Source organism: Rhinolophus sinicus, chromosome 14, assembly GCF_057876585.1.
Source record: "Rhinolophus sinicus isolate RSI-liver-muscle chromosome 14, RSI-T2T, whole genome shotgun sequence".
In the NCBI taxonomy this organism is placed as follows: Eukaryota; Metazoa; Chordata; class Mammalia; order Chiroptera; family Rhinolophidae; genus Rhinolophus; species Rhinolophus sinicus.
In genome coordinates this window covers 163518632-163538935 of record NC_142514.1, presented here as the reverse complement: position 1 = coordinate 163538935, position 20304 = coordinate 163518632, and the positions used below count along the sequence as shown (strand labels likewise).

The 20304-nt window shown below is 35.3% G+C and overlaps 1 protein-coding gene across 3 annotated transcripts in view; it reads left to right on the top strand.

Moving 5' to 3' along the window:
• IMMP1L (inner mitochondrial membrane peptidase subunit 1) overlaps positions 1-20304 on the top strand; it is a 69578-nt gene that overhangs the window by 48368 nt on the left and 906 nt on the right. For all 3 annotated transcript variants that reach the window (XM_019738522.3, XM_088789503.1, XM_019738521.3), the window contains exon 6: positions 19735-19845. In XM_019738522.3, the coding sequence (XP_019594081.3) occupies positions 19735-19845 (111 nt within the window). The remainder of the gene's footprint in view (positions 1-19734; positions 19846-20304) is intronic.

The following is a 20304-nucleotide window of genomic DNA, read 5'->3' as shown; positions in this document are numbered from 1 at the left end:
AGAAAACAACATTTGTATTTTGAATATAAGTTAAAGTGCTGCATTCAGTAGAATTTAAGTATATTTGTATCAAGAACCATTTGGGTATTATATTTTATGTTTTAGTTCTTTTGAAAACCCTGTATAAACATCGCAGTAATAATTGTTGTAGGCAAGATTCACCAATGCATGTCAAAATACCAGGCAAAAGTTTGAGGAAAAATAGTATATTTGCATAGTTTCAAAGTATCTCTCCCCAGGATATTTATTACAAAGGGAAAAATAGTAACTATATAGAAGACAAACCTGGCAGATACCACCTTAACTGAGTGATCAAGGTTAACTTCACCAATAACAAGATGCATCAGCATAACGTAGCCCCTGAACTGAAGCACTGAGAAGGGCACATCACCTTTTTTTTTTTCCTAACAGAACTTTTATTTTATTAGAGAAACATTTGTCATTTATAATACGGCTCTGATTGACATATGAGCTAAAGCTTTCTGGATACAAATTCTTCTTTTGTTTTATTAGTTTCAGGTGCACAAGACAAAGTAATACTTAGACATTTATTATTTATATCCCTCACATTGTGTGAACCCCCCTCCCCCCATCCACTACCCCTCTGACATCGCACACAGCCATTACATTTCCACTGTCTCTATTCCTAATGCTGTACTCCGCTTCTTGTAAGTACATACGGCACATCACTTTTGTGGTGTTCTTGCAAAAGAAGATATAACCTCAGTCGAATCATGAGAAAACATCAGACAAACCCTAAATAAGGGTCATTCTGCAACATAACTGACCACTACTCAAAAATGTCAAGGTCATGGAAAACAAGGCAAGACAGGAATTGTCATAGATCAGAGGAGACAAAGGAGATGTGACAACTAAATACAATCTGGAATTGTGGCCAAGAAAGTCTTTCAACTGACTTTTTAAAAGGAAAATCTGGTAAAATAAAATCAAACCTGTTTTTAGTTTTTTAAAATCTGATTTAAATATTTAGAATAGAAATTGTGTATACCTTTGGTCTAGTCAACTTGCCTGTCCAGTTAGAAAAAAAGAGCAAGAGCAGTGGAATGGGAGTGGAGAGCAGCTGTAATGTGTTACCTCCTTTCCCCTGTCATATGGCTGCTACCATGTTTCCCTGAAAATAAGACCTAGCCGGACAATCAGCTCTAATGAATCTTTTGGAGCAAAAATTAATATAAGACCCGGTCTTATTATACTATACTATACTTATTATACTTATTTTACTTTAAGACTGGGAATATAACATAATATAATACCGGGTCTTATATCAATTTTTGCTCCAAAAGACGCATTAGAGCTGATTGTCTGGCTAGGTCTTATTTTCGGGGACACATGGTATGACAGAGATTGTGGTGAGGAAGGGTGGCCTTTTGTTTACTAAGCATATATTCTTCTTAGTTTTATAATAACTTAATTTTGAACTTTTATTTAAAATTTATGTCACTATCAAATTATTATACCTATTACAACTATTAACTAACTTTACCTTTATCTTCATCTCCAATGTAAGCATATGATTAAATTTATTTTGAACTATAATAGCTTCTGATTGCCCTATGAGTAAGTTTGGTCAATAGACTATTACATAATTGATCTGTTTATTTTTTTACCGTCTATAATAGACGATGGTTCAGCTGTGCAAATGTTTTTGGTGTTTATTACTATAATGTTAAACATATTAGTGATTGTTAGCTGATGGTGATAATGTTTAAAATGATAGTATGGCATCAGGTAATCTGTTTTTCTATGGACTTCATCAGGGACACTGTGCTTTTATTCTTCAAAAATGTCGGATTTTTATATAATGGTTTCTCCTTCATAGGACTGTTATCATTTCATAACACGTTCTAATCACTTCGAACTGCTTTAGTTCTGCATATATTTGAGACTAGAAATAGTTTTGTCAACAGAGAGAACAATAAAACATAAATGATAGTATCCAAACCAATGTTGTTGATTTCTTTTAAGGGTTATTAGAGGAGGAATATCAGGACAAAAGGAATTAGATAAAATGTCTGCTAAGTAATCAGAAAAGACAATCAGAGGACTGTAAGATATACATTTTTTGAATATTCTATTTAAGAAAAACATTCATTGATTTTTATGTTGATGAATGGATAAATTAAAGGACACTGCCATTTTATTCCAGGTGTATCCCATTCACTTTGGCTTGCATCTTTATAAGTGTACAAACATAACTGTAATAATATTGGCCAACACTAAATGTGTTTACTCTGTATCAGACACTGTTGAAACTCTTTACAAGGGTTAATTTATTTAACCATCACAATAGCAGCTCAATGAGGTAGGTAGTAGTAGTATTTGACAGATGGGTAAATTAAAGACAGGCAGGTTAAATAAAATGCCCAATTTCAAACAGTGAGAGAAACAGTTGGAATTCAAACACAAGTAGCCTGGCTCCATCCAGAATCTATACTCCTTACCATGCCACTACTTCTCCTCCTAAAATATCCTCTACTTATCTATTATTACTTCTACTCCCATCGCCTCGAATTGTACTTCCCTAAAATGCATTTGTCTTTATTGTTTTTAAAAAGAAAGGGAACCAAAGAAAGGGAACTATTTCTGATCAGGGGTAGTATTGGTTCTGAAAGAGAAGCCAGTAATTTTTGAAGGTTTCCTCACCCCCACCAGTTTTTTAGGTTGGGTTTTTCAAGCCATAAGAATTGCGTAGCTATTACAAAAGCACTTTAGCAAATGTGTTCCATTAATCAAGGTGATTTATAACAAAAATTCATCCAAGTTTGGAGTACTCTGAGAGATATCCAAACTGTTTGCAGGGTCTGTTCCCATTTTTAGCTATCTCAGAAGCACACTGGTGCTGTATTTTATGAAATGGGTTTCTCCCCCTTACCTATGCATCCTCTTAGAAAAATAGTTGTTTACAAGATGAAGACATTACTATTCATATCTTGATTGAACTGCATAGTAAAGATGATGAATATTAAATGTTTTGAATTCCAGGCAAAAACATTTATTCTCCAAGTATGTGCTTCAGAAAGCAAAACACCAAAATTGTCATTTGGAACCTACAATATAGAGTTTAGCATATGAAAGAAATAGCATTGTTCCTAAGTTGGCAAAAAAGAATATAAACAGATCATTGGTTAAGTGATGTGGAACTATTTAATTCATTCCAGAGTTCTAAAAGTCCAAGTGGCATGCAACACTTAGGAACTATGATTTATTTTTTACATTAAGCATTTGGAAACTAAATAGTCCATATGAAGGTTCTATTGCAGTGGGTTTTGCTTATTTTATTTCGATGGTATTGAGGCCAATAATTCTTGCGTTATGCGCTGAGCACTGGCTACTAGGATATGAGTTGAATTTGTGACTCTTTTCAAAGGAAACATATTGTACTCAGCTCCAACATCTTGAGTAACTTGCCTTCCTCTACTACAGGAATTCCTGTTTGCTGCTAGAAGCCACTAATTTGCCAAAAATAATTTAGTTGGAAGTAGAAACATTTAGCAAAATAGGAAATACATAAAATAAACTGGCATTCTCCTATTGGTTTGCACAGTAGGCAAAATGCAAAGTAAAAGCCTATTTAATGTAGGAGATACAGGACCAGGACTCAAGAAATGTAGTAAAATTTTGTTATAAAGCTAATGAAGAGACAAAGAGAAACACTTTATCTTTCTGAGGATACCATTGTATGGTAGATAGTCCAGGGCTGTGATTTTAATCCAGAGTGTAACTGTGGTATAGTTAGGCATTTTGAAATATAGGAAGTCCCTATCAGCAAACAAACATGCTGAAAAAATCTCCGATCTAAACAAACTCCTTTTCCACTTGCACCAATAGGAAAGACTTGTGCATATGTACTGACTCCACTCTGTACTTCCTGTTCTCTCTTGAACTTATCCAGTTAGGCTTGGGTCCCCACCACTTCATTGTCAAGGGTCCCAATGATTTGTGTTGTCAATCCACTGGTCAACTTTCAGTCCTCATTTCACCTGACCAATTGTTATTATTTGAAATAGTTGTTCTCAAAACCTGGTTTCCCTAGATTTTGGGACAACACTCTTCTCTAGGTTTTCTGTCTTTCTGCTTCTTCTGAGTTTCCTTGTTGGCTCCTCAAAACATTGGAGTAACTAAGAGTTCACATTTTAAATTTCTTCTCTTGTTTATATATACTCAATTTAGGTGACCTCATCCTGTGTTACGGTTTTAAATACTGTCTAATTTAACTGCTAAATTTATTTATATCAACCACAGCTTCTTTCCTGAACTCCAGAACCATGTATCTAAAATCTGCCTAATATGTCCACTTTAGTATATAATGGTCACCTGAAACTCAACATGTCCAAAACGAAACTCCTGGTTTTCCTCCCCAAACTGGCTCCTCCTATACATGTTCCCATCGCAGTAAGGGTGTTAACTCTTATTTTTCTGCTTGCTCGGGTCGTAAACCATGGAGTCATCCATGACTCACTTCCTCTTTCACCCCACATCCAGTTCATTAGCAAATCACGATGATGGTATCTTCTAAGTACAATCAGAATTAGACCACTTCTTGCCACCATCACTGCTACCATCTGGTGCAAGGCAAATGCATCTGTCTGTAGTTTTCTGTACCTTTTGAACTGCTCTCTCTGCTCATATCTTTCCTATCTTCTTGCCTTCCTACCCTTCCACTGATTATTTTCTACATAGTAGCTGAAATAATCCTTTTGAATAATGCTTTTTAAGAGGAACGTCACTCTTCTGCTCAAAGACCCTACTGGCTCCCTATCTCATAATAAAAGCCAGAGGCCTTAGGATGGTCTACAAGACCCTACACGATCATTCTTCCTGATGCCTGTTCTTGTAATTAAGTTATTGGAACACAGGCATACTTTTCATTTACATATTGTCTGTGGCTGCTTTCACTAAAACAGACTATATATGGTTTGCACAGCTTAGGCTATTTACTATCTGGCCCTTCACAGAAAAAGTTTGCTAACCCTTTCTCTAGAAGGTTCTTGATGGCAGGTATTTGTTTTGATCACAACTGATTCCCCAGAACCTAAACTCTGATTTGGCATCTACTGGTACTTAAACAGTATTTGCAGGGTGGACAAATGTATATGTGAATAGGGTCTGACCATGTTTTGTTCTAGTTTCTATTCTGCTTCTCCCCAGTTTCTTCTCTTAGTTTCTACTGCAAACTTGCTCTCAAGTAAGTACATTTTGTTACTGTTTTTCAGTAAGATTGGAGTTCCTGGGGCTCACACTGTAGGCTCCCAGTGAATTGCCAATCTGTGGTCATGCTAGTCTTCAGAGAAGACTTGAAAGCTAAGCTACTTCCATGGTAGGGCTGTTTGGTCACCTTCTATAATCGCAGATGAAAGGTGCAGAAAATATTGGAATGTTCCTGTTTTGTATCAGGACAGCAGAGTGCTAAGTGTTCCTTTCCCCAAGTGACTTCTATTTGGACTGAATGATATTTTCCAGCCCTCGTTTTAAGCAGACTAAAAATTCACTTGGCTCTGAATTGACCTATCAATTTAGAATACCCTGAACTTGGTCTAAGTCTTCTGAGGAACCCTGGACCTACCTTGCTCTTAGTTTGAGGGAAAGTCTGGTGCTTCAGAAATGCTATGGTGGTTTGTTATAGTGAAAGCTAAGTCACCCTTCTAACATGCAGTACCTACTAATGAGGTTGTGAGGAAATGAGAGTTTTCTGTATTTCAGTAGAAATGCATGTACCTTTTGGACATATTTATTATACTATACAAATTATTGTGTTCTTTGATCCTTTTATTGGCAGATTAACAATGGCTAAAGTTGTTACCTGTAGTTGATAAACTGCTTCTTTGTCAACCTCTGCTTTCCAGTAGTTGTTCATTACAAAACAAATAATCATTTTTAAAAATATTCCAAAATTAAAATTTTATTTATTGAATTTTAGTTTCTCAACCACAGCAGCCACTCTATATTGAAAAAGGACCTATTAGTAGAAATAGATGAATATTTCAGTATATTCCTGCAGTTAAATCATAGCAGTCTTTTGCTGTTGTTAAAGGAAACATATCTGTAGTTATTGGAAAAATTGTTTTTACTTTTATTATTGATCTTTCAAAATATCAAGCTATTTAAAGCATTTGGTTCTTGATACCATAGAGTCCAGTGTTACACACAAAAAATGAAATGGCGTTCATCAAATGATAGTGGTCTGTTACCACAGTAGGGTGATGGTAGGTGAATAAGGATGTATTTCTTACATTTTTTCTTTTTGAGTTGTAGAGTATGTTAATGAATGACATCATTATTGTTATTGGTGGTACAGTAAGAAACAGAGACAATTTTACATTTCAGAAAGAATTGATTGAATGTTCTCAGGATGTACTGGTAGTTTAGTTTTCTTAAAAAGAACTTGGAAATGGGACAGTATGCCAGTAATAATGCTGTTTTATAGTATACAGGAAAATACTTAAATAAAACTGATTGACAAACTGAAAAACAATCTCACTAATTTGACAGCATTAGAAAACGGTCACTTTATATAGTTAACACTAATAGCCCCTTAATGTGCACTGTGTATTTAGGTTATAGTTCAGATCCTTGAATATCCTAATGCTGTTTTTCTGTTTGTTTAAATGTCATTTACTTTAGCTAAAAGTCACAACCATATGGCCTTCTATTACCACTTGTATTATAAACAGAAAAAGTACTTCTGTGTAGGGAGAGGAATCATCAGATTGAAAGGTCTTGTTTATTATAAGCTGCTGATACACTAAATCCTTATGTCATTTAAATAGAAGACCTACCTAATAATGTCACTTATTACAACAAGGATATCTAAACAAGGGACTTGCTTTTTGCAGACTGTAGTGATAAAAACCTGTGCTACACATCCATTTCTCAGCAACGGCCTCCAGGTTAATCAATCATGGCATACGGCTAATGCCTTGATTGCAGCTGATGTGGAGGAAATATGTTTACTTTTTTGCTAAAGTGAAGTTCACTGCGGAGATGACATGACTTTTTCATCCTATAGTTAACACAATTCTGAAGATAAATTTGACTTATTGTTTACAATTCTGAGGTGTTTTTCTTCTGATGTTAACACTAAGAATCTTGGGGCCCCCACAACTTAAGCATTTTCTGATGTGTTCTCTGAACATTTTCAGAAGAATTTGGTCTTAGTTTAACAATAATATATAGTTTATAGAATTTTATTTTGTAGAAATGGGTTTTATTTTATATATGTTTTAGTATATATAAACAGAAGGTGCCAAAAACCGCATACACATTTTTAGAAAGGAAAAAACTATTAAAATTGTAATAATATATACCAATAATAAAAGACGAACAGAAGTCATATTTGACTTCTGCAATTACAAGAGGTGCTCAAAGTGGTCACCATCAGTGTCCAGACACTTCTGATTACGGCAAACTACCGCTTGAGCAACACTGACCAAAGTGTCCATTTGTATACATTGTTTTGGCACCCCCGGTATATGCATATGTATGTATGTATGTATGAAGATCAGTGTTTCCACTGAAAGATTAGCTGGTCTTCCTGAAACTAATATATTTTGCTTATCTAAAAATATTTTAACCATTCAAAGTTGGTCTGAGTTTCAAACTCAAAGTTGGAAAGTCAGTGCCATTGGTGTGAATCTAGGTAGTTGTGCAATTCAATAAAATTCAAATATTATATGTACTTTTATCTGCAAGTTATGAGACTACTTTACTTTAAAGTTGCCTAAAAGTAAGTATGGGAAATTAAGACTGAAATTGTAATGCTGCTTTTCAATGTCAGCATCTGAAGCAGCCTCCATCTCTGATAGTAGGAAAGAGAATATATTCCTGTTTCGTGTGGCTTCCTAATATGATATAGTGGTCTGCTAGAAAGCTGCTGTTTACTAGGTGGAATATGTTCAAATGTCTTTTGAAATAAGCAACTAAATGAAGTTCTGTGTTACCACTTTAGGGAATTAAAATTCTACAGGTCTCTGTGACCCATTTAATCTTAGTCCATAAAAGCATTCTCATTCTACTAACCTATTCTCTACCTAAAGTAAGATGGGAAAAGAGGGATAACAGATATAAAAGCAGGTATGCAGTAAATTGGTGTTATAAGCCACTGTATTGCTAACCTAGACATGTGAGAATGCTTTCCTCCTGGATTAGAATTTTTATAACTTTTAATTTTTAAGAAAATTTAGGAATCATTTAATTTGGCACACAGCTGGTGTTTGCATGCCCACTAGACACACATGCAGAGCTAACAGGAAAGGAGACAAAAGTACTTAAAGCTACAGGGTAATTTTAAATTCTAAAATCAACTTAAGATTCTGATATGCTTCTTATAAATCGTGTGTATGAATCTCTCAGCCAGGAAGGATTAGAGAAACATGTCTTCTGAAGAGATGTGAAATTTGTAAAGAAAGTCAAAGTAGGTTTAGAGACAAAGACTGATGTGAACCTCAGACCCTAGCTGCAAATATACCTCACCCCAAAGCAGTCCCATAGTCAGGCATTTAGCTGTGCCTCAGAAGCAACTGGAACCTACTGGATTTGGGGGGTGGAATAGAAGAGATGATTTAAATGGCCTTCAGGAGGCCATACAACTGAGCAAAATTTGCCTGACATTAACTTCACAGCTTTGCTTTTCCTTTTATTTATTCATACATTTAAGGCCACAAACATTTATTGAGCACTTACTTGGGGGCCACCAACACCATGTTGAGTAGATCAAGTCCCTCCCCGCCTGCAGTGCTGTCCTACAGACCTTTCTGCAACAACGGAATGTTCTGTATCTGCACTGTCCAATATGGTGCCACTAGGTAGACGTGGCTATTGAGCGCTGGAATCGTGGCTAGTGTGTCTGAGGAGCTGGATTGTTAACTTTATATAATTTGTATAATTAAGTAGCCACATGTGTTAGTAGTGGCTGCCATACTGGACAGTACAGGTTTAGGATCTTGCAGTCAAGCTGGAGGAACAGACAAGGAATGATTACATGGTGTAAAAGAACAGTATATAAAATGCTATGAGAAGACACAAGAGTGTATTTATCTAGACTGGGGTGAGTAGGATTAGTCCTGACTGGGGAGGTGAAACCTGAGTTGAAGTTCTGAAGGATGAGTAGGAGTTAGCCAAAGCAAGCTGAATACTCAGGTCTACAGGGAAAGTGCATATTGTGCTTTGGGCAGCTGCCCTGTAAGTCCCTGTGTCTGAAACATATAGTAGGAGGGGTGGGTAGTGAAAGGAGATAAAAATGAAACGGTAAACAGGTCTCAGTTCCTTGTATATCTCAAGCAGGGGAATATTATTACACTTAGTTTTTAAAAGATCACCCTGATATTAGTGTAGACTAATAGATGATGGTTTGGAGTAAGAGAGACTGGAGGTAGGAAGACCAGTTAATAGGCTATAAGACACAACTGACATAATAACATTAAGAATGGAAAGCAGTACAGAGTTCTGGAAAAAGATTAAGGTAATATCTTGACAGGATTGGATGCTGGAAGAGATGGAATTGAAAGGCTTAAAGTTGACTCAAGTTCCTGGCTTTAGTAATAGGGGTCATGGTATATTAAAATAGGGGATTGTGGGGGAGATGTTAATTTGGGAAATGGACAGAAGATATATTCAATTTTTGAGTAGTATAGAAGCCTACTAAATAAGCCTAAGATAGATGATATCTTAAATTAATATAATGGTAATTAAATTATTATATAAGAAGTGGGTAAAAAACCCAAGTGCTTTCCCAGAATGACATCTGGATGCTATGCTATTTCCTCCTGATGTCCACAGTATATTTTCATGATTTCTTAATCAAAACAATGTTTTGATGCTCTCAGCCTTTGGAGATCAATCTTTTTAAATATCTTCAGCTGTTTTCTTTGTATCTTATACCATTACAAAAAATGTCATCTGTCATCTACCTGCCTAATTTGCAATTTTGTATTCACAAAGCTAGATTTCATTCTAAATAACTTCCAGGGTATGGAACATTAGAGTTGTAGTTTTGATGAATAACACACAAGTAGGAGAATGTCTGTCTGTCAAAGAAAAACATGCAATACAAAGCTTTTTCTTTTATTAAATGCATAAGTAACATCAAGTACAAAATGATGTACATATTTAATTGTTTCTTTTCTATCCCTGATATTCTGTTTCTAATACCACTTCGTTGTAAGTCAGTTCTCTAGCCAGTCTCTATATGAAGTAGTTATACAAAGATCGCAGAAAATTGAAAAGAGCTACAGAGATTGATCTATAGGAATAAATTCATATAGGGATGAGTTTGGCGTTGAGAAGAATTCTTTGAAGTCCCAGGAATCAAAATTTTGGTGGAAACGTATTAGTATATAATTTGTACAGTATGCATCTGATTTACCAACTATTTAGACATTTTCGGAGAGCATGGGAAAACTCATTATTTATGTAGTTAACATTATATTCTACTAGTCTGTGAAATACCCTGTGTTGCATTAAGTTAGCTCATCTTTTGGAATATGAGAACCAGGGTCTACATCAGGTTATATTAAAATCAAAGTACAGAAATAGTCTTGAAATTAGACTATAAGAGGCTTCTTTTAAATAGTAATCTAAAACCAAAGCAGGTATCGTTGTAGTATGATACAAGAAAAGAAGTCAGAGAGCAAAATAATACATCGTCCTAGGAAAAAAATTCTGTAGGAATGGGACATTAGTATCAAGTGGCTGGGATGGAAGGGTCTGTTTACTGGCTTCAGTCCCAACCTTCTGCCCCTTTCTCTGCCTTCTGACTAGTTGGTAGATGGTTTTGAAGAAATGAATACTTCATAAGGGAGAGCCTAAGCATTTGGTATTTAATAAACACTGCTTGATGAAGCTGCCTATTAAAAGAGTAAAAATGTTAGTCTTTAATATATTTGGATGATTTGGTCTTAAAACTGAGTTTTATTAAATCAGTTAACATAATTATGGTAGCTATTCACAACTAATGTACATTTTAAATTATGCTGGATTCAATTCAAAGTCTTGGCTAATACCAGATCTATGTAATTGAATACAGTATAAAAGAAAATGACCAAAAACATACCCAAAGTAAAATTGCAAAGCACAGTTCATTTTGCAGATTTCTGAGTCGACTACATAGGAAGATGAGGAACAAAGAAGGCATCATTCATATCAGCAGCTGGGGCAATTGCTAATAACAATAGCTAATATTTAGTGAGTGCTTACTGGGTGCCAGGAGCCTTATGTGTTATTTCACTGGTTCTCAGAATATTTCTGTAAGGCACTTATTAGTCCCAGTGGTATAGATGAGGTTTAAATAGCCTGTCCAAGGTGCTTAATTACTAAGTAGCAGAGCAACATTTAGAACTCTAGACTATGACTGTAGACTGTATCTCTTTAACCACTATGCTAAGCAACCCATCAAAGATTCCTAATTCAGGCTGGATGGTATTGAACACTTAGGGAGAAGATGAAGGAATCTAGCTTGCAAAAGCCGTGAGAATGAGCAAGTCAAGTCTTAGACTAAGCTCTAAACCTACGCAGCAGGGAGATGCTCAATTATGAAATAGAGGTTGTTAGTAAAAAACATCCTCCATCATTACCCCCACTCCAGTGCTTTATGTATAGCTTACTGGACTTTGTGTAAATTCCTCTTTGGTAATAATGGCTATGAATCTAAGGTGGCACCATTTTTAAGTAGGGAAGGACAATAACAGTCTCCAGGAATGATGCAGATAGGATAGTAATAAGTCAGAATTTAAACTGAGAGCAAAAGAGCAGGATTGCATGGAAATAGTATCCACTGAAATAATCACTGTGTTAACTGTTGCCTGGTCCTTAAAATCTTAATCCCTTTGTCATGCATCTAGCATTTGGGAGCACATCCATCAGGAATCCAGATATTCCACTCAGGTAGACAAATGTGGGCAGGAAGTTGTGGCAAGAAGAGTGTCAATGAAAATAGAAGATGAGTGAAACTGTTCCTTTAAGTTTGCTTTCAGAGATACCCAAAACTGACACGTGAGACACTCCCATTTTTTTAAATTAAAGATTAATGATGTTTTCTCAGCTTTTTGTTCTTAAAAGCTCTTCTACGTGATTGCCTTTTGGGGGATTTAATGCTTCACTTTGACATACATGTCTTTGTATATAGCTTTTGTTGGTTGTTATAGGAAGGGTAAACTCCAACAGTTATTGAATGGTGGTGTTTCTAATTTTGCTGCTGCATGAGTCAAAAAAAAAAAATTGGGTTTATGACATTCTTTTAGAACTATATAATTAATAAATTATTTCATTTTCCAAATATTCTCTCCAGTAATTTCTGTGCATAGTATCATACCATGGCTACATTTTGGTTACATATCATGATTAAGCAGAATATGCATTAGCCACACAATGGTATAGTAATTTGACTTGGTTCTGTTTATCTGGAAGATGGTAACATAAAAAACAATTATTTGAGTATTAATTATTAATTAGACTAAAATGACATGTTATGAATGTACATTCATTATGTGGACTTTTTTCCTGGGCAGGGAAATTATGTATTTTATATTTCATATTTATCCTTCCATGAGAAACAAAACAAACTCTTCAAAATATATTTGGAAATTGAAATACTTTTAAGATTAAATGTACTGTTGTTTGTTTTTGCCAAAAAGAAACTAGGCTTTCTGATTGCTTTCATAAAATGTGTGCTTTGCCTTTTCCTATATAATTCAGGAAAATGAAAAAATAATCATGTCAAAAAATAATTCCAAAAACTTTGCCCCTTTCCTTGCCTTTATGATTTTTGTTTGCTTCTTTAATAACTATTGTTTCCTTTTTATTCCCAGTCATTCGAGAAGAACCATTTTAAAGAGGCATGAGCAATAGTAGGGCCAGTGCCCACCCTTACCTTTGCTGGTTATAAGTTATAAATTATCTGGCAAACAAAGGGATAATTAAAAATAAAATATGGTACTAGGCTTTTCTGTTTTTTGAAAAGTCAAAAACACAAATATCTTACTCTTCAGACAGAACTTTTTCTTAGATATTCTTTGCTTAATGAGTTTGATTATAGTTTAGTAAATGTGTTATTTGATATTGTGGATTCTTTCATCAGATTTCACTTGAATCAAGAAAGGTAACACCTGGGGGTTGGGTCACAAAAGCCTCTTTTGTTAAGTGGACACCCACAGGCCATGAGGCAATTACATTTGTTGCTTGTATTGTAAAGGAGGCACTTAACTAGCCATCAATAAGTATAGTTGAGAACTAGAGAGACTTGATTCTTTTGTCCAGCTGAGATTGGGTTTTATCGTAGCTCAGGAAGGAAATCTCTGACGTAGAAAGGAAAAAGAAGAATGATTTAAGCGTTCTTTTAATGCTTTAAAATTTAGCCCTAAAGTTAGCTATTTCTTAGACCCTGGGAAAATTCAGATTTGAGCAAAAGTAAAGTGTTCTCTGTGGCAATCATTATAAACATATTATTTATATATTCTTATTCAGTCTCATGTGTTCATCCAAGTTACCATGAAAGATTTACAGAAGTATAAAAAGGAAAAGTAATCTAACTATTAAAAGTTTTAGTTATGAGAAATAATGAACAGAGGCATGGAACTAGAGATTTCCATTATTGGCCATTTGCAAAATATTTATTATAAATGCATTTATTGGAGTCCTGTTCTACTTTAGTTAGAAAGTTATGATAGCTTCTTAAAATATACATTTAAAAATGTATTTTAATCTATTTTATCTGTTAATATTTTGTTATAATAGTATTGCTATAGAATATTTTTCTCTTATCTGTTTTGAATTTTTAGTTTAGTGATAGTCAGTAAGTTAATCCAACAGATAATAACTCTGTTTTGAGTTAGAAAGGAAATTTCTCTGTTTCTTGAAAGGCCATACCAGAGGCCAAATTTTGAGTTTCAGATTCATATGAAAAATGTGTTGTACTTTATGTTTGTTTAAATAAATGAGTTCTTAGCTAGACTAACGTTTTAGTTACCCAGAGATCTGGTGATAATACTGCTAATTGCATTGATTTACTTGTACTATACAAAGAAGCAGATGGATTGGAATTAGGTCCCTCTCTTTCCACACTACTAAAAGGGCTACGCATATTAAGGCACACACATGTATATGTGTGTGTGTGCATATATATGTATCTACAGATGGGGCCAAATAAATGTGTACATATTTTAAGAAAGGTATTAAAATTACGCTGATGATAACCACTTTGAGCACCTCTTGTAATTGCAGAAGTCAAACATTACTTGTATTCATCTTTTGTTATCAGTATATATTGAGTATTACAATTTTTAAAAAAATTTATATTGGGGAACAGTGTGTTTTTCCAGGACCCATCAGCTCCAAGTCAAGTCGTTGCTTTTTTTCAATCTAGTTGTGGAGGGCGCAGCTCACTGGCCCATGTGGGAATCCAACCCGCGACCTTGGTGTCCTGAGCACTGTGCTCTAACCAATTGAGCCAGCTGGCCACCCCAGATCATTACAATTTTAATTCAGTTTTTTTCCTTTCTTAAAATGTGTATACATTTTTTTGGCACCCTCTGTATACTTAAATTGTCTAATACATATTTGTCACAAAAATGTAAATTTTGAAATATATAAGAAACGTTTTGTGGATTTTCTTTAAACATTTATACACATTGCCCTATAACTTACTTTTTTCACTGACTATACTCATGTAAATCTATTGGTTTTTTAACCAGTTTGTCTATTATTATATAGATAAACTACATTTTATTTAACATCTGCCTACCGAGGAATATTTATACTGTTGCCAATTTTGAGATGCAAGCAATACAGTAGTGAACTTCCTTGTTCCTACATAATTGCAGGCTGAGTTTGGCAAATCTTTGCTGGAAATTTTGACAGGGAAAGGGTAAAACAAAATCATGTTACAGAATGCCACTGAAGGGGACGCTAGGTGGAGATGCCAAAGGCACACTTACATCAAAACTTTTAGTTCTCACCAAAAGGATTCTTTTCATATTGTTATGAAGTATGCTAAAAATAATGATGGAGTAACTGGTGCTGAACTTGCCCTCCTGCCATAAAGAACTAGAAAATTGGACGAAATATGTGAAACAACTGTTTTCAAACAGTGCACAGCAGGCAGTTCCAGACACATCCCTGAGGGAACGGAAACAAACTAGGGAAGCCCTATACTTCTGCCTGAAAGCAGTTTCCAGGAGGCAGGAGGAGGGAAAATTCAAACAGCACAGTGATCTTGCTCAGTGAGGAGACAGAGGGACGTTTACGTGGTTGGAATTTATGGATCATACCACCAGGGAGAACAGAGCTACAGAATGACCTCCAGAAATCTATGTAGGTATTCTCTTGGTTTTTGGGCTAAATGTGTACTAAATTGTACCTGCTTATGGTGAAACAGAGAGACCAAGCAAGGGGGAAGCTGAGCATTCCCAGAGCTCACAGGGGCTGGGAGCCCTTGAATTCTGACCAGCCAGAGTGGACAGATCTCACTGAATATCCAGAGCATCCAGTGGAGACCCTAGAATATCATGCTTTATTAGTAGGGTTAAAGTAGTCCTTAGAGTACAGTGTAAGACAGACTCAGCCTAACAGGCTTAAAGGTAAGGCTCAAAGAAAATGATCCACAGCTAAATTAACTGCCTCCCCCAAAACAAACAGACCTCTTCAACATTTAACACACTCTAAAGACAACAAGATCCACTCAACAAATGAGTGTCCAACTCAATTACAAATTACTAGATACGTTAAGAAGTAGGAAATGTAACCCACAACTAGAAGAAAAATCAGTTAAATAGATCCAGAAATGACAGAGATAATGGAATTAACAGACATGTGCTCTAAAACACCAATTCTAAATATTTTCAAGGATCTGGAGCGTGAACATAATGAGGAAAAGAAATGATGAATATAAAAAAGAACCAAGTGAAGTTTCTAGAGCTTAAAAATGTATTGTATCGTCTTTACAATAGATTAGAGACTACAAAGGAAAAGATTCCAGACTGGGAGAAAATATTTGCAATGCCTGTCAAAGGACTTGTACTCAAGGTACATAAAGGACTCTTAAAATGAATACCAACGAAAACAACCCGGGTGGCTGGTTGGCTCCGTTGGTTAGAGCAGTACTCATACGTAACACCAAGGTGGCCAGTTCGATTCCCACATGGGCCAGTGAGCTGCACCCTCCACAACTAGACTGAAAACAACTCCACAACTAGATTGGGGGAAAAAATACAGGAGAAAAAAAAAAAGACTTGGAGCTGATGGGTCTGTTAAAACAGTTTCCTCCATTTTAAAAACGGTTAAAATATTTTAATAGCTACTTTACAAAAGATACATAATAGGCACAAGAAAAAATGCTCATCAGAGAAATGCAAACGAAAACCACAATCTGATACCAATAGCCAAGGTTGTGGAGCAACAGAAACACTCATACACTGATACTGGAAGTGTAAAATGGTATAATCACTTTGGACAGTTTTAAGGTTCAGCATATACATATGACCCAGGAATTCTACCCATAGGTATTTACTGAAAAGAAATAGACTTGTACACGAATGTTCATAGTACGTTATTTGTAAGAGCCCAACACTGCAAACAACTCAAATATCATTCAGCCAGTTCATGGGTAAACATTGTAATTGACAATGAACACTACTCAGCAGTAAAATGGAATGAATGACTGATACATACAACATGGATTAATCATAAACTATTGCTGAACAAAGCCAGAGCAAAATAGGATGTACTGTGCAATTTCACTTATATGAAATTTAGGAACAGGTGAAACTGTCTAATATTAGCAGCCAGATCACTAGTTGCCTGGGACTGGGTGTCGATTGGGGGTGCGGGGGGCGGGGAGGGGAGTTACCTGGAACAGGAGGGAACGTTTAGGCATGACAGAAACGTTCTCCATCCTGACTGTGCTTGGTGATTGTATAGGTGTGCACATTTTTCAAAACTGGTGTCAGAACTTAAAATGAGTACATTTTAGTGTAAATATAGTATACATTTGTAAAATTGATTTTTAAGGTGTACCCCCTTACCCCATACCAAAAATACTTATGTATTTCAAAAGTGGAAGAATTTCAAACATCCTGAATTTTTTACTGAGAAACTGAGTAACTGATGGAGAGGTAGGGTCAGCAAAGGTGACTGCTTTGATTTATAATAAAAGATCCACACCTAGAGGTTTTCCTGTTTAGAGAGAAGCTCTTACTAGTTAAAGGTACCATCCATGATGAGGTTGTTTCCTTCATTTGTGCATTTTATATCAAGCATTGAAGTCTTTAACATGTAGAGGTTATTCCTTTACTATTAGGTTGGTGCAAAAGTAATTGCGGTTTAAAAGGTTAAAAATTGCAAAACCTGCAATTACTTTTACACCAACCTAATATAACTGGATGTGTGCATATTACTATGTGTGGGCTTCAGATAAGTAGGAGTTAGCATGTCCCATACTTGCACCTACTTCTTCTGCTATTAAATATCAATAGCAGTACTTCACAGGTAGTTTTAAGGATCAAATGAGGTTTGTGTGTGTGTATTTGATTGAATAAACCAGAAAACCACATATACAAACTGGTTTGTGTTACTATTAATCCCTTTTGTTCTATCCCTTGCAGTCAAGGACCAGGTGTAGCGAGTCTAGGTCACGCTCCTCCATGGGTTTCTGGTGATATGTTCTGGGTTGGTCTTAGCAGATTTCTTTCTGTGCTTATTAATTTTACTATAACAGAGATAATACTTCGTCACTTTATTTAGCTAATTTGGAAGAAACTTAGGGCATAACTGCTACAAAAGTGATTGTACTTTACAAAAATTTCTACTTAAACACTAGCAAATATTTGAGTTCCAACTTTGGTTTCTGTCTTCCTAAGAATTGTTACTGTGTTTCCCCGAAAATAAGACATAGCCGGACAACCAGCTCTAGTGCATCTTATGGAGCAAAAATTAATATAAGACCCGGTCTTATTTTACTATACTATAAGACCGGGTCTTATATTAATTTTTGCTCTAAAAGACGCATTAGAGCTGATTGTCTGACTAGGTCTTATTTTTGGAGAAACACGGCATGTGTGTAGGAACAAACCTTACTATTGGCTCTAGAACCTATAACTAGTTCCACTAATAAAAGTGAGCCTTCTTATAATGTCTGATATTCTTTCAAGAAACTTATGTCCAAGTAGAGAAATTTAATATTTAAGTGCATCTGAATGAAAATAATTTGATTGGTTTTGGCAAATATTTCTACATGATACAAGACATTCTAAAAATTATATAATCTGATATAAAGTGAAACTGAAATTTTACATGCTTGTATAAATTTATTTTTCCAAAAGGAAATGGGGAGAGGAGGAATGAATAGACAGATCACGGAGGATTTTTAGGACAGTGAAAATACCCTTATGATACTAGAATGATGGGTACATGTCACACATTTGTCCAAACCCATAGAATGTATATCACCAAGAGTGACTGTAAGGTAAACTATGGCCTTTGAGTGATCATGATGTCAAGTAGGTTCACCAAGTGTAACAAATACATAGCGCTCTGGTGGTGGTGGTGGCGGTGCCAATACTGTGGGGGCGGGAGACATACAGGAAATCTCTGTACCTTCCTCTCAATTGTGTTGTGAACCTAAAACTGCTCTAAAAAAATGAAATCTTTTTTAAAAAGTAATTTGTGACATTTTAAAAAATTGCAGTCATTTCTTATTAAACCCAATAGGATTATTTTTCTTCACTTAAGGTTCCCAAGTAATAGCCAGTCAAAAGAACAGTGAAAATAAATTCCTTCCCAAAAGATAATTTTGGACTGGTCAATAATTCAACTTACTTGGATAACAAAAACTGTAAAATGAAAACTTTTAAAATGCAATTTTAAAGATTGCTGCTAGAGAGTAATTTTTTAAGTTTAAGTTAAACAGGTATCAATGGGCAAATGTCTCTTATCAAAAAGGGCATTTTTTTTAAAGTAACATGTTCTGTTCCAAACATGCTTATCGTCATTGACTGAAAATGTAAACTTATGTTATTTACCAGTTAAAACACAGGACATCTAGGAACTAGGGTCTTTTCATTTAGTAGAAGGTCACCATCATTAATTTTACAACTGATGATTTTATAATAGGTCCTTCTATTTCTTGATGGTCATTATTGAAGTATAATGTATTGAAGATACAGCCTGTACAAAGGCAAAACAGGGATCTTAATTAGAATTCTGACAAGCCCACTCCAATAAAATGATGAGATTATTTGTAATTGATGTCACCATCAATTACCATTTAGTTCATCATGAGCATTCTAATAGGTCTGGTCTTGGTATTGGCCCCAGGATGTTGCTGAGTGAGTGGCTTCCCTGCTTACACTGTTACCGAGACAGGAGGGCACATTTCCAGTCAGCATCCTAATGACCTCTTTTGAAGTCTATTAAATTAATGACCCTGTCACACTGTTTTGATGTTTTATAACCTCAGTTTGGAGTTTGTGTAACAAATTAATGTTTGGGAATCATGTGGCAAAAAAGGTCTTTTAAAAAGTTGAAACCTTAATATTTCTTACTAATATTTAGTAAAAGTTATTGTGCAAGAAATAAAAGCAAAAATGCAAATCATAGGGTTTGTATGTATTTTATAAAAGAGAACTTTCGGACATTTCTCCCTACCTCCGTAAGACATACTTTTTCATTTGTAGTATCCAAATTTATTTTGTTCTTTTTTAAAGGGGCTGCTTTCTTTTCTAATTCTAGGTGCCAACGGGTCACGTTTGGTTAGAAGGTGATAATCTACAGAATTCTACAGATTCCAGGTGCTATGGACCTATTCCATATGGACTAATAAGAGGACGTATCTTCTTTAAGGTACTGCTTTCTGCTTAAATGTAGGCTTTCTTCTCTGAGCTGAGGAAAACAAGTTTCTCTCAAAATGAACTTTAAACTCCTTAGGCTGTCAGTGGACTTAACTGTCGCAATAACAATTATGAACATGGTGGCCTTCGTAGCTGTAAACACTACCCCTTCCCTGCATTGAGACGGGTCATGGAGAATAATTTTTTGTTTGAACCTTAGTTGTAGCATAAGAAACCTTTAATTTAGATTTCTAAATTTCCCTCTCATACAACTTTACAACCATGTTCATCTCCTGGGAATACATTGATATGCATTTGCAGAAGAGCAGTCTCGAGTCAAACTACCTGTAATGCAGATATGTACAGTGAGTAATGAACTTATCATGGTTGTAGCACATATGTGATTCTTAGGAAAGACTATTGTTTGCACTGGCTCCTCTTTATGTCACAATCAGTAAGGTGAAAAACAGAC